This window comes from Hypanus sabinus, chromosome 30 (genome assembly GCF_030144855.1).
Source record: "Hypanus sabinus isolate sHypSab1 chromosome 30, sHypSab1.hap1, whole genome shotgun sequence".
NCBI classification, from domain to species: domain Eukaryota; kingdom Metazoa; phylum Chordata; class Chondrichthyes; order Myliobatiformes; family Dasyatidae; genus Hypanus; species Hypanus sabinus.
In genome coordinates, this window is record NC_082735.1 from 8,266,337 (window position 1) to 8,288,579 (window position 22,243).

Here is a 22,243-nt window from a genome sequence, read left to right on the forward strand (position 1 = left end):
TCTCCTCATGTGTGATTGAGCTAAGTGTGATTGACAATATGAAGTTGATCCGAGAAGATTATTCAACATTATCACTTTCCAACTTGACAGGTTACACTAACGACGATTGGTTACGGTGACAAAACGCCACACACGTGGCTGGGCCGGATGCTGGCAGCGGGATTTGCACTGTTAGGAGTCTCATTCTTCGCTCTCCCAGCTGTAAGTATTGACCCACCACTATAAAAAGCTTCCACCAAATGGAAGGCCGTTCGTTAAAATAAATTGGATATTATCTTTCTGCTGTTAAATCATTTTGCTTTCTTAGTTTCATGGGTTTTGCTGAGTTTGAACTTTTCACTACAGAACTATCTCAAACCTCCCAAATCCCAAGTAGAACCTGCGATCTCAGGAAGTTGGGCTTTTCTTGATGATATTGGGAATTTGATAAGCGAGGGGAGTGACAATCATTCCGCAGGAAGTGACCACTTGGCCTGACTTCACTTGACCAAACCAAGCAGTCCCCCTCCTCTACTTCCCTTTTGAAAGTTAGGACTGACTCTGCCTTTGCTCCGCCCTCGGTGGACGGGACTGCACGTCTTTATTCAGCACCGGCAGGAATCCTGCTGGAGAGGGGACTCAGCACAGTGAAGTGACCTTGAGGGGTCAGATGTACCTCTGGAGCCAGTGCAACCCCAGCCCTGCTCTGCCTGACCTTGTAGTTCAAAGGTCCATTGGCTCATGTCCATTTCTAATCCCAGACCCAAGGGTACAGGTCATAACAAACATAACTTGAGACTCCTTTTTTCCCCTCCCAAGCAGTTGTAGTTAGGATTCTAATGCAGTGCGGTGCCCCACTAGTGAGGCAGCTTTCAGGTGAGGAAGAGGGGGCACACCTGCTCTTGGTGTCAGCCATGGAGAGGAAGATCAATCAGTGGGAATTGAAAACTGCTCAGATGTCAGCTGAGTTTGTTTCCTTTATCTGCAAGGCCCATCATTAATTACACCACTGTCACTTTCAGTTTGATGTTTGAGTTGGAAAGGGTGGATACTATCTGTGGTGAAGCCATTTCCATGAAGAGTTAGTGACCTCAAATAAGCAATCAAGGTCAGATAGACAGAGTGTGTTTGACAGCAGCCTTTTCCCACCGTGTCACTGACGGTACCGACATTGTTCAATGTGGACCACGGTCGGGTCCGCGTCTCCCACCCCGTCACTGACAATACTGACATTGTTCGATGTGGGCCACGGTCGGGACCGCGTCTCCCACCCCATCACCGACGGTACCGACATTGTTCGATATGGACCACGGTCAGGTCCACGTCTCCCACCCCGTCACTGACATTGTTCGATGTGGGCCACGGTCGGGTCCGCGTCCCCCACCCCGTCATTGACGGTACCGACATTCTTCGATGTGGGCCACGGTCGGGTCCGCGTCCCCCACCCCGTCATTGACGGTATTGACATTCTTCGATGTGGACCACAGTCGGGTCCGCGTCTCCCACCCCATCACCGACATTGTTCGATGTGGACCACGGTCGGGTCCGTGTTTCCCACCCCATCACCGACGGTACCGACATTGTTCGATATGGACCACGGTCAGGTCCACGTCTCCCACCCCGTCACTGACATTGTTCGATGTGGGCCACGGTCGGGTCCGCGTCCCCCACCCCGTCATTGACGGTACCGACATTCTTCGATGTGGACCACAGTCGGGTCCGCGTCTCCCACCCCATCACCGACATTGTTCGATGTGGACCGCGGTCGGGTCCGTGTTTCCCACCCCATCACCGACGGTACCGACATTGTTCGATGTGGGTCACGGTCGGGTCCGCGTCTCCCACCGCGTCACCGACATTGTTCGATGTGGACCACGGTTGGGTCCGCGTCCCCCACCCCGTCACTGACAGTACCAGCATTGTTCGATGTGGGTCACGGTCGGGTCCGCGTCCCCCACCCCATCACCGACGGTATCGACATTGTTCGATGTGGACCACGGTCGGGTCCGCGTCTCCCACCCCGTCACCGACATTGTTCGATGTGGACCACGGTCGGGTCCGCGTCTCCCACCGCGTCACTGACGGTACTGACATTGTTCGATGTGGGCCACGGTCGGGTCCGCATCTCCCACCGCGTCACCATCGTCGATGTGGGCCACAGTCGGGTCCGTGTCTCCCACCACGTCACCGACGGTACCGACATTGTTCAATGTGAACCACAGTCGGGTCCGCGTCTCCCACCATGTCACCGACGGTACCGACATTGTTCAATGTGAACCACAGTCGGGTCCGCGTCTCCCACCATGTCACCGACGGTACCGACATTGTTCGATGTGGACCACGGTCGGGTCCGCGTCTCCCACCATGTCACTGACGGTACCGACATTGTTCAATGTGAACCACAGTCGGGTCCGCGTCTCCCACCATGTCACCGACGGTACCGACATTGTTCGATGTGGACCACGGTCGGGTCCGCGTCTCCCACCATGTCACCGACGGTACCGACATTGTTCGATGTGGACCACGGTCGGGTCCGCGTCTCCCACCATGTCACCGACGGTACCGACATTGTTCGATGTGGACCACGGTCGGGTCCGCGTCTCCCACCCCGTCACCGACGGTACCGACATTGTTCGATGTAGACCACGGTCGGGTCCGCGTCTCCCACCATGTCACCGACGGTACCGACATTGTTCGATGTGGACCACAGTCGGGTCCGCGTCTCCCACCCCGTCACCGACGGTACCGACATTGTTCGATGTGGACCACGGTCGGGTCCGTGTCCCCCACCCCGTCACCGACGGTACCGACATTGTTCGATGTGGACCACAGTCGGGTCCGCGTCTCCCACCCCGTCACCGACGGTACCGACATTGTTCGATGTGGACCACAGTCGGGTCCGCGTCTCCCACCCCGTCACCGACGGTACCGACATTGTTCGATGTGGACCACGGTCGGGTCCGCGTCTCCCACCCCGTCACCGACATTGTTCGATGTGGACCACGGTCGGGTCCGTGTCCCCCACCCCGTCACCGACGGTACTGACATTGTTCGATGTGGACCACGGTCGGGTCCGCGTCTCCCACCGCGTCACTGACATTGTTCGATGTGGACCACGGTCGGGTCCGCGTCTCCCACCCCGTCACCGACATTGTTCGATGTGGACCACGGTCGGGTCCGCGTCTCCCACCCCGTCACCGACATTGTTCGATGTGGACCACGGTCGGGTCCGCGTCTCCCACCCCGTCACCGACGGTACCGACATTGTTCGATGTGGACCACGGTCGGGTCCGCGTCTCCCACCATGTCACTGACGGTACTGACATTGTTCGATGTGGACCACGGTCGGGTCCGCTTCTCCCACCGCGTCACCGACGGTACCGACATTGTTCGATGTGGACCACGGTCGGGTCCGCGTCTCCCACCCCGTCACCGACATTGTTCGATGTGGACCACGGTCGGGTCCGTGTCCCCCACCCCGTCACCGACGGTACCGACATTGTTCGATGTGGACCACGGTCGGGTCCGCGTCTCCCACCGCGTCACCGACGGTACCGACATTGTTCGATGTAGACCACGGTCGGGTCCGCTTCTCCCACCGCGTCACTGACGGTACTGACATTGTTCGATGTGGACCATGGTTGGGTCTCCGATTCGTGATTCATGGAGATTTGTTGCCCGCAGGGAATTCTGGGTTCGGGGTTCGCCCTGAAAGTTCAAGAACAACATCGACAAAAGCACTTTGAGAAAAGGAGAACTCCTGCGGCCAACCTCATTCAGGTGAGTGCAGAACTGGGCATTTGCTTGGCAATGCCCGATGCCATTGTCACAGTCATAACAAGCCAGTGAGGTGCTCAAGCAGTGGCTTCAGGCTGTGAAACCAGGCTCAGAGCTAGGAAGTGGGTAGGAGTGGTCACTTCAGGGCTGGTTGCTACTGCAGTGGAGAGGCCACAAACTGAGATTATTGCAGGATTATAGGAAGTAGCCAAATGCTCGAGTACCTCACAGCGGGGCCATTCTGAAAGGAGATGGGAGGATTGCAATGGGTGTCATCCGTACTGAGTGTGAGAAGGCGTTGTAGCAGAAACGTAGCAAGCTCTCCTTTCTGGTTATAAATATTGCTGATGACTTTGTTTATTGAAGGTTTTTATCAATGGTCCACTTCAAATGAGTAGCTTGAAGATCACAATGTGTTAATCCCAGATTATCGTAGAACATCAAGAAAAACGGTTTGGCAGGGTTGTCGCTGAACTGCTCCCACTGCTGAATAAGATCTGGCTGGCCTCATGGTCACCAGCACATGTCCAAGCTCTCTGAGATCAGGAGTGAGGTCTTGGGGAGTGTCCGCTGTACCGTAACCGATTGATCAGTGAGACGGCACCTTTCCAGACAAACTCAGGATGACTTGATGATGAGTTCAAACCATTTCCTTTTCCATTACCGGCTTGCCCCAGACAAGCCCCAGATAACCCGAGGGCTGTGTGCTTAGACCTCTGCTCACATACAAATGCCTGGCCAAACGCCGAGTAATTGCATTGTCAGGCTCACCGCTGACACGACGTTGGTGGATCTCATCACCAATATCAATGAGATGGGCTACAGAGAGGAGGCAGAGGAGTTTGAGGTCTGATGCCAGACAAGCAGCCTCTTTCTCCATCAACAAAGCAAAAGAGATGATTACCAGCTTCAGAAGAACTCACATAACTGATCCTCTTCTTTGCAATGGCGGTAGCAGCAAGCGAGTCCACATTTCGCACAACCTGTCATGGCCTCTACTTTCTGCAGAGGCTGAGGACGTGCAACAATACTCACGTCCTACACATGCGCAGTGCAGAGCATCCTAACAGAAACTGTACTGTAGTAGACAGTAAGGCTCTACAAATGGTCAAAACTCATATAATAACTCATCTCCTTCTACCTTAGGTCACGAACCTATCAATCACCCAGATGAATTATTAACTTCAAACGCTGCATAATCACTGAAAGAGTTGTCCTGCATGGTCATGTAACGAGAGCTGTATAACTCATCTCCTACTACCTTAGGCCATGAACTTATCAATCACCCATCTGTGGACACTTCCTGGAGGTCCAAGATCCGCACGCTCCACATCCGCTGGACTAAGTGTGTAAATGTAGGAGGGGACTATGTTGAAAAAAAATGTGCTAGGTTTTCTAAAATTGACTCCTTCTACCTTAGGCCATAAACTTATCAATCACCCCTAGTATGCATATACACTATCTTATGTACTTACATTTATTGTGTTTTTTACCTTATTGGATTGTTCTGTGCTCCTTTGGATTTGGAGTAACAATTATTCCATTTTCCTTTACACTTCCATACTGGAATAATCTTGAATCTTGAACAACCTGCAGCAGGAGGGATAAACCCTACTGCGCGGTGAATCGATTGGGCCTCCCGACCTTACTGTGCGGTGAATCGATTGGGCCTCCCGACCGTACTGCACGGTGAATCGATTGGGCCTCCCGACCGTACTGCACGGTGAATCGATTGGGCCTCCCGACCGTACTGCACGGTGAATCGATTGGGCCTCCCGACCGTACTGTGCGGTGAATCGATTCAGCCTCCCGACTGTACTGTGCGGTGAATCGATTGGGCCTCCCGACCGTACTGTGCGGTGAATTGATTGGGCCTCCCGACTGTACTGTGTGGTGAATCGATTGGGCCTCCCGACCGTACTGTGCGGTAATTCGATTGGGCCTCCTGACCGTACTGTGCGGTGAATCGATTGGGCCCCCTGACCGTACTGTGCGGTGAGTCGATTGGGCCTCCCGACCGTACTGTGCGGTGAATTGATTGGGCCTCCCGACTGTACTGTGTGGTGAATCGATTGGGCCTCCCGACCGTACTGTGCGGTAATTCGATTGGGCCTCCTGACCGTACTGTGCGGTGAATCGATTGGGCCCCCTGACCGTACTGTGCGGTGAATCGATTGGGCCTCCTGACCGTACTGTGCGGTGAATCGATTGGGCCCCCTGACCGTACTGTGCGGTGAATCGATTGGGCCTCCCAACCGTATGGTGCGGTGAATCGATTGGGCCTCCCGACCGTACTGCACGGTGAATCAATTGGGCCTCCCGACCGTACTGCACGGTGAATCGATTGGGCCTCCCGACCGTACTGCGCGGTGAATCGATTGGGCCTCTCGACCGTACTGTGCGGTGAATCGATTGGGCCTCCCGACCGTACTGTGTGGTGAATCGATTGGGCCCCCTGACCGTACTGTGCAGTGAATCGATTGGGCCTCCTGACCGTACTGTGCGGTAAATCGATTCAGCCTCCTGTGCACGGGGGGGACTCTTTCTTTTTGCGTGGGTTTTCAAGTGTGCATGTGCTTTTGTCTCGGTTCATCAGGTCTCGATTGGTCTGCAGTCACACGTAAGAGAGTCCAGGTACTGGTGGCTGTGTGAACCAAGTAGGTTCCTTCTGAAATCTGGTAGTAAATTGAATTTTATTTTGAATTCCAGATTTATTTAACTACTTACTTAAGCCCATCACCCCGCCTGCCACGCGGTCTTGGGCCAGTCTTCCAAGTTTTCCCAGGTGTCGCCCATCTCCTTGGTGTATCCGTCCTCTCCCAGGGGTGAGGTCTTTAGAGCTTCTGTTGCCGTTTCTGTAGCTCTGGGATTTTTACGGGATGGGGTTGCGAGCCCCATGCCCAACCTCCTCCTTTCTAGGCTTGGGACTGTCCAAGGAAGAGTTAAGTATATTTAATCACATGAATTTAAATTTCCCAGCTGCCATTGCTGCTCACTTCTCCATTTCAGTAGCCCAGAACTCTGGTAGCTAGGCCCTGACCATTAGTCCATTTGTGCTTTCACATTAAAGTTTCTAAATAAATCTAAGCTTCTGTGCTCAGATTACAGCAAGTATAAAGATAAGGCACTTCCGGGGATGCAGCTTATCCGAAATGGCACAAATTAGAGCATTTAAAAGCCTGTAGAATTAGACCATGCCTGCCCAGGGATTGGCGACTGGCCACAGGACAAAGCTGAGGAGGAATTTATTCCCTGAGGTGTAGAGAATCTTTGCTTTTCTCTACCCAAGAGAGCAGAGCAGGTTTAAAGCTGAAGACAGATATTGAATATGGGAAGGTCCAGGGGCTCTGGGAATCAGACAGGGGGGGAGGGGTAGAAGGCCAAAGGTCCTATAAATATTGTACTGAATGGTGGAATACTCCTGCTTCTATTTCTTATGTTCTTAAAATAGAAAAAAAGTACAGAGGAGATGGAGAAAAATCACGAACAGAATCACCAACTCTTTGTACCTTCTTCATTATTTGATTGGGATTTCAGCAGCTCAACCCCATTAATCTTCGCTCCGCTCCTCACAAAACCATATTCATACCTGTCTTAAGTATTGTACGTGCTCCAGAATCCGCCAGCATTTCAGGGTGAGCAGCAGACTTCGTGCCGGAGTATTCCGGAGAAGCAGGAGTATTCCACCCTTCAGTACAATATTTATAGGACCTTTGGCCTTCTACCCCCTCCCCCCCCCCCCCGTCTGATTCCCAGAGCCCCTGGAACTCTGTGCCTGGGGCTTATGAAGTACAATGCCCCATGTCATTTAAAGCTGGTTGCCTGATTCAGTTGTAACCAGATATAATATTCTGCTTCAAATCCTTGTCCCAACACCACATAAGCCTCATCTTTCGTTCATCATAGTTTCACTGGTAGGCTTGGAATCTACACTGCAGTAACGTACCCAGTTTTGGTGTTTGGCGTGTGATTGGAGGGGATAACTGCCCCACGGGGAGGGTTTTAACGTCAGCCAGGAAGGTAGCTGGAATGGACCATCACTAGTTCATTCCAGTCCGAATTGTCTAATTGTCCAGTTGTCTAGTCTGTGTCACACATATCACACAGTGAAGTTCACTTCCATCCAACTTTATATCATGCCAGAGGTTTGGGCATTGACTGAGAGTCAGGGGTTCGAATCCCACTATAGCAGCTTGCGCATTTAATTATGATTTGTCATAAAATCAATATGGAACTTTAAACGAAAATCTGCTCTCAATAGCAGTAATTGTTAACTAGCAGATTAACCACCTGGTTGAGTGTTGCCCTCCAGCGAAGCTGTCCTAACCCATCTGTACACGTGATTCTAGAGCCACCATCATGGTGAGCTGCCGCCTTTCTCCACGGTCAGTTGGACCTGACTGATGCCGATGTGCACAGTGGATGACACCACATCCTGGAAATTGTTGTTATTTATTTCTGCACCTTGTGGCACGCCAGGTGGCAACCTTGCCCTTTCTCTTAGCAATTTTTGTCTGTTGCTATCTCGGTGCTCAACCCAGCACGGATGGAAAGCGTGCAAGGGATGGCCAGATTCGAACCCAGGACCACTCGCCTCAAAGTCCGGTGCAGATGCCACTATGCCACCAGCTGGCACATCCTGTGAATAAGTAAAGCAAAAACTAATAGAGCAGCTGGCAGTACCGTGCCACTGGAACCGTGTCCCCTCACCACTATCTCAAACTGCAAGACCTGCAGCAGTCCATAGTGCTCAAACTGAGTCCTAATTTACAAACCCCATTTCCAGAAAAGTTGGGATATTTTCCAAAATACAATAAAAACAAAAATTTGTGATGTTAATTCACATGAACCCTTTTTTAACTGTCAAAAGTACAAAGAAAAGATTTTCAATAGTTTTACTGACCAACTTAATTGTATTTTGTAAATACACACAAATTTAGAATTTGATAGCTGCAACACACTCAACAAAAGTTGGGACAGAGTTAAAATAAGATTGAAAAGTGCACAGAATATTCAAGTAACACCGGTTTGGAAGACTCCACATTAAGCAGGCTAATTGGTAGCAGGTGAGGTATCATCACTGGGTATAAAAGTAGCGTCCATCAAAGACTCAGTCTTTGCAAGCAAGGATGGGTCATGGCTTACCCCTTTGTGCCAAGATTCATGAGAGAATTGTCAGTTCAAAAGGAACATTTCTCAATGCAAGACTGCAGAGAATTTAGGTCTTTCAACATCTACAGTACATAATATTGTGAAAAGATTCAGAGAATTCTGAGACATCTCAGTGCATAAAGGGCAAGGTCGGAAACCACTGTTGAATGCGCGTGATCTTCGAGCCCTCAGGCGGCACTGCCTAAGAAACCATCATGCTAATGTGACAGTTATAGCCACCTGGGCTCGGGAGTACTTCGGAAAACCATTGTCACTTAACACAGTCCATTGCTGCATCCAGAAATGCAACTTGAAACTGTATTACGCAAGGAGGAAGCCATACATCAACTCTATGCAGAAACGCCGGCGAGTTCTCTGGGCCCGAGCTCATCTCAGATGGACCAAAAGACTCTGGAACAGTGTGCTGTGGTCAGATGAGTCCACATTTCAGCTAGTTTTCGGAAAAAACAGGGTTCGAGTTCTCCGTGCCAAAGATGAAAACGACCATCCTAATTGTTATTAGCGAAAGGTACAAAAGCACTATTCACTGTTGGCACCACATTGTGTCAGTGAGGTTCCATGCTGAAGCGTATGGGACCAGGCCCTGGTTCACTATTGGCACCACATTGTGTCAGTGAGGTTCCATGCTGAAGCGTATGGGACCAGGCCCTGGTTCACTATTGGCACCACATTGTGTCAGTGAGGTTCCATGCTGAAGCATATGGGACCAGGCCCTGATTCACTATTGGCACCACATTGTGCCAGTGAGGTTCCATGCTGAAGCGTATGGGACCAGGCCCTGGTTCACTGTTGGCACCACATTGTGTCAGTGAGGTTCCATGCTGAAGCGTATGGGACCAGGCCCTGGTTCACTGTTGGCACCACATTGTGCCAGTGAGGTTCCATGCTGAAGCGTATGGGACCAGGCCCTGGTTCACTGTTGGCACCACATTGTGTCAGTGAGGTTCCATGCTGAAGCGTATGGGACCAGGCCCTGGTTCACTGTTGGCACCACATTGTGTCAGTGAGGTTCCATGCTGAAGCGTATGGGACCAGGCCCTGGTTCACTATTGGCACCACATTGTGCTAGTGAGGTTCCATGCTGCAGTGTATGGGATCAGGCCCCGCTGCATTGATGAGGTGAGTATTTGCATTGCTTGTGTTAATAAGGTGTCTACTATCAGGGGTCCACTTCCTATCGCCCCCAGAAGCCAACAGAGCCCAGGAGAAGGCAGGACTGCATGCATGGTCTTTCTGTGTGAGACGTGAATCGGACGCTGAATCAGATGACGAGCTGGACTGGAAGAATGAATTAAAACTTTCTGCTGGCCTGGTTGCTGGTGAGGACACAGCTGGGCAAGAGTGTGACCCACAGGCAGTGTAGCAGGTGGGCAGCACTGGGAGATCAGTGGCAGTGTCATTGTCTCAACAAGTGAAGTAAGGTTATAATGAGAAACCATTTAACTCAAAGGAACATAATGCCCTCGGACCACCTTCAGTGTGGCTGCTTCAACTTTAATGCCGAGGTTTCCACAGGAGCTACAGGTTAATGAACGTTAGTAGGCAGCATGCAGGGATTGTACTTCTCACACCCAAATTACTCATTTCAACGGACGGACCCCATTTTCGCTGCCTACCGTTTCTGGCCTGCTTCTTGGTTTGCTTTTCCCGGTCCTGTCTTGTTCAATGGTCTGACTGGTCAGTGTGTGTCTTTTTGTTTTTATTTATCCAGGCTGCTTGGCGTCTCTACTCTACAGATGTGAGTCGGCCTTACCTGACTGCCACCTGGTATTACTATGACAGTATTCTACCTTCGTTCAGGCATGTACCCACACACCACCGAAGTAACAATTCTTTACTCTGACCTGCCTTTCAGTTCCCAGCTGGTGTCGGCTCCCTCCCAGTCTAATCCGCACTGCTTACAATGAAGAGAAAGCACTGATTTAATTGGTCTGTCAGGCAGATCCCCCGGGATGTATGTCGCACTCCTGTAGACTTGCTCCCTAATGTTCACACTCGGGGAGAAATTCCAGCAATTCAACTTGAGTTGATGTGTGAGCTTTCAAGTCGAGCCTTAACAAGACAGCTCGTGATTTTTGCTCTACACCGGGGGAGGAAAATGAGCCCCAGCTTTCCACCCCTCCAGCCTGCTGGAGGGCATCATTGAGACCAAGGGGGGTGGATTCGATTTGACCGTGCTTCCTCCGGTGGTCAGGTAGGCTTATTCTCTCAGTTTGTCTGGAGGATAGAGGCAGACAGCTGTGAGTAGGAGCCGCTTGGGAGTGAAGAGGGTAGGGAAGTGGGGAAAGGATGCTCACACTCCCTGCCCCTCCTTCACCATTCCTCTTCCCTCGTTGCTCCCTGGTTCACTGCTGACGTGACGTAAGTGTCAGTCACAACTCGATCCCTTGCCCAAGTGACCAGCGATCTATCCACCTTTCCGATCGTGGATGACAACACAGCTTGCAAACTTTTAAACCAGAATAAACAAACTTCACCGAGATTAGACGTTTCCCCTGATGGCAGACCAATAATAAAGTTTCCTTTCTCTTTGTTGTGCATTTTGCTGCTGCATTCCTGCCATACTTACTAGTAATTGAAGGCCTATGCATACTCCCTGCCTGTGATCACACTGGAGGTAGCAGTAGCTTACGCCACAGCGTTAGACCCCTTACCCTGTGCTGCTCTGTGTGGAACCAACTTTTTGTCTGTAGATTTTCCATGAAGCACCCATGACTACTCAGGTGTGATGGACTTACAAGATTTTAAATAAGGTTACACAGACTGACAGTAAACGATCAAGTTGTTTTGATTCAGTGTGATTTCCATATGCACACATTGCTCACCCATATCTGGTCCATTCTCTACACTAGATAAAGTTGTTCAGGTCTTCCACCACGATTAAACACAGAGTGGCACTCAAAACACATTAATGCAAAGGAAGCCTAGTGTTCTTCTCTGGGTCACAAAGATGAAGAAGCACCCGAAAACTGTTTTCCACGTGAGATACTTTACCTGTCTCAGCATGTGTTCCTGGTGGAAGACAATAATCCCAGATTAACTCATTTTCCCAAACAACTTCCCCTTTCTAACTGAGCCTTGGTCCTAAATCAGCTCTGTTAGACCTATTTTGTGAAAAATTAGTCAAAGCATTGCTGTCCTGCATGTTTTACCCTGACCGGAGGAGACACTTACAACGGTATCTTAAACCCCACTAAATCTCAAAACACAGAGTCCAGGAACCTATACCAAACCTTAATTTATTGTCATTTGCTTTAATTATGATACTGATGATGATAAGTTTTCAATAAATTAAAAGCAAGCTTCAGCCAACTTTGAAGAAAATCAAGACAGATTTCGTTTTGATCTCATTAACTAATAAAACTTCCAATGTTCTTTTAATAATATTCCCAAGTTAAAGCAGGTGGGACATTAATTAATTAACATGATAATTCATTTTATAGTTCAGGAGCAGGAAATCATCTAGGACCCTAACTGTGACCCAACATGTTCACACCATTAGTTTCAAAGTTTGTTTTTCCAGTTGCTGACATTGAGCAAATTAATTACCTTCCATAACAATCTAATCACCTTCCAATTATTTTAAGAGCCTAATCTTACGTAAATGCAGCAAGTCAGGCCTATGTTTCAGATATTCCCATGGATGAATTCTGCCCTATACAGAAACTCTCCAAGCTTCTCTAGAAGTATCCAAGTGCAAAGTTCCTTGTCCTTTTATCAATTTATTGAATAAATTGATTCTTCAACATGACTTTCAACAACTTTATTGTTGAACAATATAACCTCGACTGTAACTAACTGCCAGTTCCTGCTCCACACTGCCTGACCAAAGAACATCCTAAAATTTAACTGCTAGTTTTCCATAAAGGATGGCCATTTGCCCAATCCAGGAAGACTTACTGTGCCATCTTCAGCAAGGATAAGGAGGAGATACCATGACCCAATCAAGTCAACATCTCTGTGCCCATTCCAAGCAGGGACTTCCTGGGCAATGCCAACAGGAGCAAGCCCCATGAAACTGACGCCCATCAGTTGAGTTAAACGAGAATGCAGTCACACAACCAAGTCGAGAACATTAAGCCCACAGAAGAGTGCCTATGGAACATGCCCCAAACTTTATTAACAGGCAGTGAGATCCATCCCCTGATTACCTGGTCCTTTTGCACCAAAATAAATTACTTGAAGTAAAAAGTGTGTTTCCAACAGAGCCACACTTCCACCGAAGATGCATAGTTAATCCTTTTGACACATCCAGAGCCAATGACCTCATTGAAACCAGTGCCTGCCTTCATTGGGTAGCAAGAGGCATCCGTGGCATTCCTCAAGGAAGGGAGGGCACCCCTCTGGATTGTCAAATGCTTCTATCAGGCAGCTGCTTATGGAGCAGTTGGGGGGCTGATATCTCGGTGGAGATGAAGGACAGAGACTCTCGGTAGGCCATTAGATTCCCCCATGACTGTGAGCGGCATTCAAGCATCCCTTCTTCCCAGCTTACGATGGGCATTGAACCATGTCACCCCGGCTAGCTGTGGGACATGGGCTCACTTAAGGGCAGGCAAGAGATGTGGGCGGTCAAACAGAAGGGGAAGCTCCCTGCCCCAGCTCTCACCCTTTCCCCAAGCTTCCCAGGGTAAGCTGCAAAAGGCGGCTATTTGAAGCCATTTCATAATGCTTACAACAAAGATTAGTTCAGAGTTCTGCTAGCATAGAGTCATAGCTACAGGCCCTTCTGCCCAACCATTCCATGCTAAGCTCTGTCTACTCTGCTAGTCCAAATGTACTGCATTTGACCCATATCCCTCCAAGATCCACCCCTCCATATACCCATCCACGTGCTTCATAAAAGATACTGTTGTGTCTGCTTCAGTCACTTCCTCTGGAAGCTCATTACATACACCCAGCACCCTCTGTGTGAAAAGAATTGCCCTCAGGTTCATTCTAAATCTTGCCCCCATCACCCTAAATCTCTGCTCAATGATGTTAGACTCCCCTACCCTAGGGAAAAGACTGTCATTGCTTCAAACATGTCTATAAGGTTGCCCTGCACTCTCCTGTTGGTGCTTGATGCCAGATTCTGTGACCCAGTAGGGAGATGGTACAGGGATGATCCCAGCTTTCTGGGCTGGCCTGTCTGTCAAAACAATGACGTTAAATATACCAGGCGTAATACCGATACCTCTCATTCTCAGATTATTACTTGTCTTCCTGCACTTCTCAGTCTCTGATTTCACAAACAAATACTTCAATCTGCCAGACCCTTTACGTAAGAGCAGTTAATTCAGACTGCCCAGGAGGCTTTTAGTTTACCATCGATCTGATGTTACCTCTAACTTAGCTCTACATCCAATCATAAATAGACTTTACAGTGCAGTTTCAAATTACCCACACAAACAGACTTTACTGTGCAGTTTCAAGCCTCATTCACCAACAGGAGAAGTATAATAAAACTGTCTCTTTCTAAATTCAGGAGGCTCCTAAATATCCATACTTACGGCCCAGTTCATAACACTTAGACTGTAAGATATAGGAGCAGAATGAGGTCATTTGGCCCATCGAGTCTTCTCTGCCACTTCGTCATGGCTGACCCATTTTCCCCCTCAGCCCCAATCTCCTGCCTTCTCCCCATCTCCCTTCATGCCCTGACTAATCAAGAATCTATCAATCTCTGCCTTAAATATACGTACAGACTTGACCTCCACAGTCTCCTGTGGCAGCATCTGTAGCTGAGAAACACTCAAACCCGAGCTTCAGAGTCCCTGGTCTCAGATAACTGATCTCAAAGCTGTATGAAGATCAGAGCCACAGGGGTTCTCCTGACCACAATGTGCATTGTGCTCCCCTTGTCAAGTTCAATTTCACTGAAGTCAATGGACGAAAATTCTAGGTACAGTGCACAGTTCTACAACCCAGTTCCAGGGTATGCCGCCACAGACCAGTCCTGATGTCACTGAGCTAAGGATCTTTCACTTATTGAAGATGTAACTAGCAATTACCCCAAACTAAGGACCTTATCCTGATGTTGCATTTTTCTGTATTATTTGGAATAACTGGAAAGAAATCATTTTGAGTCGTCATGTGGTTTAAATGGAAAATATTGTTCAAAGCCATCAATGCAATGGAGCTGATTCTGCAATGCTGCTTTAGAAACCCAGTAGAGCTACACCGGAGGCTTGCCACACCTGCTCTACCTGCATAGCTCCCTCCCAGCAGTTACCTGCTATTACTGACTCCCAGTTATGCAACTCTTTTATTTGCTCAGTCTGACTTAACAATTCTCCCAACCTCTGCCTTTGCTGCATATGATGCTCTTTTCTTTAACAGAAAATCTAACTTTCCCTTTTCCAACCTATTCCAACTTTCATCCTGTTCCCTGGTCCCCCTCCCTTCCCGTTTGCTTTGCCTTCTCTCTAAGACCCCTCTAGTATTGTTTCTGAGTCCTATTGATGATGTAGCTGGTTGTCACCTTTAGCCATCTGGACATTAATTTCAATTGCTAATGGGACTGTGCATTGGCCACGATCCTTTTCCATGCCCTGATGTTAAACAGAGCTATCCACTCATCTCATAGAACTTCATTAGTTTGAGGTTGGATTGGCAGAAAGTTTGAGGAAAGGACAGTGGTGAGATGGAGTGATGAGGGTGAATGACTTTCAGATGCCTGTCAGGGATAACAGAGAGGATGCAATCTGCTTTAGAGCTTAGTTCTTGAGGGAGAATCGGTGTAGGTGTAATATTTCAAGGCTGGTCAAAGGACATTTCTACTCTTTCACTTTCTGATATTATCTTTGTCAGCTGAAATGACCAATTTCTCTCTCTCTTGCTGATGAAATATCTTGGCCTGCAAAAGTTAGAGTACAAGTTTTACTGAAATAAAAGACAGGAAATGCAAGAAATCTCAACCTATCAGGAAACTGTTGAGGAGACCAAAATGGTCTGGGAGCAGCAAAGTTGGGGAGACTGATGAGGGGAGGGAAATTCTCAGATAGGAGGAATTCAAGTGTCAGTAAAGGAGGCATTAAGGTTGTGGCATGTGAGTGATTTACTAAGAAGGGTGCATGATATCACATCAGGAACCTCAACCAAGCCCAAGAATGTAGCAAAAGCTTCTGATTTACAAACTTAAGGACCAAAGCAAATTCATGTTGGCCTTATGTCCAGTTGGCTCCAATTATTAGTTTAGACGATACTTGGATTGTGTTGCCAGGGTGGGTGTAATTAAAAATAATTCCACCAGAAGCTTAGCACTTGCTTTGGCATCAATCATCGACTTCAGTGTCCCATTCTATATCTCTTACTGGCTTTCTCCCCATCCACCTTTCTTTTTCTTTCCATCCATCTCTTTCTCTCCATCTGCTTTTCTCGTTTTCACCACCGTGTTGCTGTGCTCATTTTACTGCATGTTTGGAAGTTAATTTATGGTTCATTGGCTTTTTCCCTTGTTTTTGAAGACAAAGCTCTTCTGGAAAAACGGGGAAGATACCATTAGCCAACTCAGATCACTTCACAGAGGTCAAGTAGTATTTGTCCCTTACCTGTCACCTCTAATTCACCAAATGCTTTGCAAAGAAACACACAGCCACTGCTCACTCTGAATGCTAATACAGATGTGCTTACACAAACCACAAGATTTGCAAAACTAACAATTCAGTTCTAATGGTTGTTTATTATGGATAGATTAAAGTGACAGTATCTTCTTGCTGGTTTCTGCAAACCTTGGGTATGAGTAGCTTCAGAATTAGACCTGGAACTGCTGAATTCAAATGCTGCTATCCACAGTGTTGGGCTGTTCTAAGGACTGCCTAGCATTACAAGCATTTGCTGGTGGTTCAGATGCCAATGGATTACAGGGGTGCTGTCTTCTACCTTTCCATTCCTCGGCCTGCCTCTTCATGGTCCCCTCGCCTCCCTAACCCCCAACTGGCTGCCACCTTACAAAGTGGAAAATTGGTCAAGTCCAGGCCTATTGGCCAAAATCTAGGTTGAATCCAAGCAGGCTGATTACTGTTGAGTCCTTTCACTACACAGTCCACAGCAAAGCCTTGGAAGGGGCTGGCGCTGATTTACTGATGCCCATGTTGGGCTTTGCTCCTGACTTCGTCACAGCCTTGTGTCAAATGAGCTGAATTCTAGAGGTGAGGGTAGAGTGACTGTGCTTGATCTCAAATCAAGGTAGCACTTGATTGAATGCGGTCGTCACCTGACAAGACAGGTCAAAGGACATCAAGGGAGAAGTACTCCAAGGCCTGGTGTCATAAGCAGTATAGCAGAATAAGGCTGTGGTAGTGGGAGAATGGTCATCCCATTTCTATTGTGGTGCCTCCTCGGGGCACAGTCCCAGCCCCAACCACCTTTAGCTCCCTCATTAGTGATCTCCTTCCACCCTAAGGTGAGATACTTGCTGATGTTGTTGCAAGAGTTAATTCCATTGGCAGCACTTCAGCAAATTTACCATCCAATCCAGCCTGCATCAGGGCCAAGGCAACGCTAACATCGTGTAATTAAGCAAGGTTGTGAACAGCCACCTGTTCTTGCCATTCAATGGTTTGTGCTGTGTGACTACGACACCTAGTCCCAAGGAACCACATATGTTCATGCATGGGGGCAAAGTGATTCTCTCTTTAAGTGGCCATCATCTTCCATACTTTTCTTATTTGCCCAAAGCCTAGAGACCCCACCACCCTTCAAGTTCCTCACCATCCTGACTTGGAAACACACCAGCAGTCCTCCATGGTGACTGGGGCCAAATCCCAGCAGCACCTTCACCAGAAGGACTGAAGTGACTCAAAAAGATGGCATACTCCCACCACCTCACAGGCAATTAGGGAATCTCAATTAATGCTGGCCTTGTCTGCAGCGCCCTCATCCCAAAAATGAGTGGAGGTCATCCCCATCCTTGTCTGGACTGGTCAACCACCTCGTTTCAGGATCTGTTCCCTCTGCTGCTCTAGAAGTGGCTGCAGAAGATGGCCTAACCATCTCTGCACCTTCTCATTGGCCAATTCTGCCAGGTTCGAGGATAATGTCTGGAAGCTGCCGCAAGAAATCCAGCTTGACCCGAAGTTCCGAATCAGGATGGCATTAGACTGCGGCTGGAGCCTTTCCTTTAGGTGGAGGATATGGTTACACTGGATTTGTTTTGGGGAGAGGCTGAGGGGGGATCTGACTGAAGTACATAAGTTGAGTAGATGGTAGGAAACTTTTCCCCTTAGCAGTGGCATCTACAGCCAAAGGACACCGTTTTCCTGTCTCAATGACTCTGGGTGGCCAGGACCTTTCAGAAGGTCGCAGCTTTCACCTCAGGACATTAACAACAACGACACAGGGTGTGACAGCTAGCTGAAGTGCTGCGCCCACAGCTGAGAGCTTGTCCTCCTCGGTGATACCAGTGACGTTCCCACACTGCAGCAGTTCCTACTCAGCCCCGTGTAGTAATGCTGGCAGGGAAATTCCACAAATAAATCCTGAGCAGTTTCTACTCAGACACAAATGCAAACCAAGCAAAGAAATGCACGATATTGTCCCTTTAAGTGGGTCAGAATGTTTGGCACTGGAAAAAGAATGATCATTTTCATTTGTTGAAACCAAACTCTAGAGAACTGGCACTTATGCTTGAGTCACTCAGCCGATGGCGCAACGGCGGACTTAAAAATTCAGACAGCAAAAAACCGCAAGAAGAATCCCCACAGATACATGCATTTCATTCAAGTCAAAGATTAATTGTGCCCCCCTGTAATTTGGGAGAGAGGTAGGTGACAAATGTATTTACCTCTAACTAAACCTGCGCCTATGTGCATGCATATATTTCTCTCTGGGTCTGATAGTTTCCTTTACTCAAGTGTATCACAACTGGCAGCTCATGGGATGAGAGTCTGTATGTCCTGCTTTAATTGACCTGTAGTGAGTGGAATCCAAAGATCCGTGGTTTCTTGGTAATCTCAGTAGATTGGCCACACGCTGAGCAACTTTTATCAGAACCCTGCTTTTCGCAAAGGTCTGATACTGACCCTTACATTGAGGTCACTCTCACTTCGGTCAAAGAAAGTTTTCCTCACCAGCCAAAATTAGTGCCTCATGGCTGGCAGTTTTAGAAAGGACTCTGACTGGGATTAAAGCCTTAAATTGAAATATCATCGAGTGGGGATTAGATGACATTTCTCCCTCTCCCTCACATGGACGGAGTTGATGATGAGTGAAGTGGGTGATGATGGGAGATAATTTTGGACGAAATAGTCACTCATCTCAGGAGCTGTACTGTAGTATTTATTCTCTTTCATTATTAATCCTCATTTCTCTTTCCATCTTTCATTCATTAACATCAGTGAGAAAATTAAGTCGGAAGGCAGGTTTGTGCTCACTGAGTTGGAATAGTTATCTCAATTCCACTCAAAAACATGCAGCTATGCTTAAAATAACTGTGTTATTTTTTAAACTTCAATGTTAGAGCTTTTTGCTGACATGCAGTATGTGATGTTATAATCTCTCATTCCTGGTAACTGCAGTTTTACATACTAAGATATACCACTATCATGAAACTGATGGATTTGTTTAAGACATTTTTCATGTTGGTCTATTCCCTCCACAAAAATATTCTCATTTACGTTAATTAAACTTGAAGATATTTGAATGTTCTGGTCACGTCATTCTCTGGGGAGGTGGGTTATTTGTGAAGTTTGTGGATAACTTATATGAAAGTTCCAGTACAAAAAAAAAACTGTTGTTATGTTCTTTAAGAGCAATAGACAATAGACAGTAGGTGTAGGAGTAGGCCATTCAGCCCTTCTAGTCAGCACCGTCATTCACTGTGATCATGGCTGATCATACACAATAAGTACCCCGTTCCTGCCCTCTCCCCATATCCCTTGACCCCACTATCTATAAGAGCTCTATCCAACTCTCTCTTGAATGCATCCAGAGACTTGGCCTCCACTGCCTTCTGGGGCAGAGCATTCCACATATCCACCACTCTCTGGGTGAAAAAGTTTTTCCGCATCTCTGTTCTAAATGGCCTACCCCTTATTCTTAAACTGTGGCCTCTAGTTCTGGACTCACCCATCAGCAGGAACATGCTTCCTGCCTCCAATGTGTCCAATCCCTTAATAATCTTAAATGTTTCAATCAGATCCCCTCTCATCCTTCTAAATTCCAGTGTATACAAGCCCAGTCGCTCCAATCTTTCGACATATGACAGTCCAGCCATTCCGGGAATTAACCTTGTGAACCTACGCTGCACTCCCTCAATAGCAAGAATGTCCTTCCTCAAATTTGGAGACCAAAACTGCACACAATACTCCAGGTGGGGTCTCACCAGGGCCCTGTACAGCTGCAGAAGGACCTCTTTACTCCTATACTCAATTCCTCTTGTTATAAAGGCCAGCATGCCATTAGCTTTCTTCTCTGCCTGCTGTACCTGCATGCTTGCTTTCATTGACTGATGTACAAGAACACCTAGATCTCGTTGTATTTCCCCTTTACCTAACTTGACTCCATTTAGATAGTAATCTGCTTTCCTAATCCAATAGACTGCCTGTCTATTGTCTATTGCATAGTTTTGGCAGGAATTTGGCCACAAGGGTATTGGGATTGAGAAATATTGCAGAAAGAAGGACTCTAGCAAAGAGGGAATTGTTATCACAGACTAAGCAGTACTCTACTTAAATTCCTCATTCTGACAATGATGATCGAGCTTGTTTAATCAGTAGTATTAGTGGGAGAGGACAAAGCAACATATTCTGCCTGAACATGGAGATCAGCACTTTAACCCTCAGCTTCAGTGTCCCCTGTCTTAAGTTCAATTTTGATTTTACCAGGAAATTTACTCAGTGGAGTTGTTAACTCTACCTCCCAAAGGTGAATTAGTGACTTTACTCAACACATATTGAATTGCCTGCACTCATCTCTGTAACATGCACCACCAATTAATGTCATCTTGTTCTTTGCATTTAGGCAGCTGGGAGGTGTTTGCATGCAAAGGTATTTTCTGTTGAATAAACAACAGATTAGTCAGTGTCAACAGCTGCTATACTGGCCCTCAAATCATTCTGACGGAAATTATATTTTTGACATTTTTAACGGACAACGTCTAGAAACAATGGATTGGTGGGGTTTCCATGTGAGAGCTAGCACAGAGGAATGATAAACAGAGGTTTAGAGGCTTGGGAGGAAGGCGCAGCTTCAGCAGAAAGAACAATAACAAGCATTCCATATCGCTGAAACCTTCATCTGCTCTATTAGTCAATCTTCAAAGGAAAGAGTGCCGTGGTAGTGTAGTGGTTCACATGGAGCTATTACAGCTGGGAGCGTCGGAGATGGGAGTTCAGTTCCAGTGTCATCTGTAAGCAAGTTTGGACACTACTTCCCACGTGCACGCAGGTTTCCTCCGGGTGCTCCGGTTTCCTCCCACAGTCCAATGATGCACCGGTTATTGGTAGGTTATTGGTTATAGGTTACTTGGTCATTGTAAATCGTCCAGTGATTAGGCTAGAGTTACAATTAGGCAGGTCGCTGTGTAGCACAGCTCAGTGGGTTGGAATGGTCTGTTCCACACTGTATCTCCAAATAAAATAAAATACAATAAAATAAAATAATTCAAGAAAAGTCATTAGCGAATTCCTTAAAGTCAGACTGACTCAATTTGTATCATTCAGAGTGTCCAAAACCAAAAGTTACACTATTTTCTTCAAGACTCCATCTTTGAACAAAATATGTTCAAATGATTACAGACACAGACTATATTTACAAAGAGATAAGGATGAAAAATATGGCTTACCATTTATAGAGAGACAAGAAAGCAGATCATATACACAACTGGGTTAAAAATAGAAAATACTGGAGAACATGATCTTTGGGCAAAAGTTTAGGGGTAACACGAGGGGGAACTTCTTTACTCAGACAGTGGTAGCTGTGTGGAACGAGCTTCCAGTAGAGTTGGTAGAGACAGGATTGATGTTGTCATTTAAAAAAAAATTGGATAGGTATATGGACAGGAAAGGAATGGAGGGTTATGGGCTGAGTGTAGGTAGGCAGGACTAGGTGAGAGTATACGTTCTGCACGGACTAGAAGGGCCAAGATGGCTGTTTCCATGCTGTAATTGTTATATGGTTGAACATCTTTACCTACAGCCATATCTAGCAATATATAGAACAAGACGATGTAGTTATCACTGTAATATGCCAGGTTTTATTTCTTAATATTTGAGCTAGGACATGGTCATGTTTCTTAAAAATAACAGGTTGATTCCTGATTGCCAGAACTAATCTGACAAAGTTATGTTGACCCACACTTCTTCCTAACCATGGGGTGAATGAGATTTCCAGA

At 47.5% G+C, this 22,243-nt stretch overlaps 1 protein-coding gene across 3 annotated transcripts in view; it reads left to right on the top strand.

Annotated features, from left to right (window-relative positions):
* The window catches only part of LOC132383386 (potassium voltage-gated channel subfamily KQT member 4-like), a 414,661-nt gene that overhangs the window by 68,522 nt on the left and 323,896 nt on the right, over nucleotides 1–22,243 (top strand). For all 3 annotated transcript variants that reach the window (XM_059954281.1, XM_059954283.1, XM_059954282.1), the window contains exons 5-8: nucleotides 91–201; nucleotides 3,664–3,759; nucleotides 10,640–10,728; nucleotides 18,521–18,673. In XM_059954281.1, coding sequence (XP_059810264.1) covers nucleotides 91–201; nucleotides 3,664–3,759; nucleotides 10,640–10,728; nucleotides 18,521–18,673 — 449 coding nt within the window. The remainder of the gene's footprint in view (nucleotides 1–90; nucleotides 202–3,663; nucleotides 3,760–10,639; nucleotides 10,729–18,520; nucleotides 18,674–22,243) is intronic.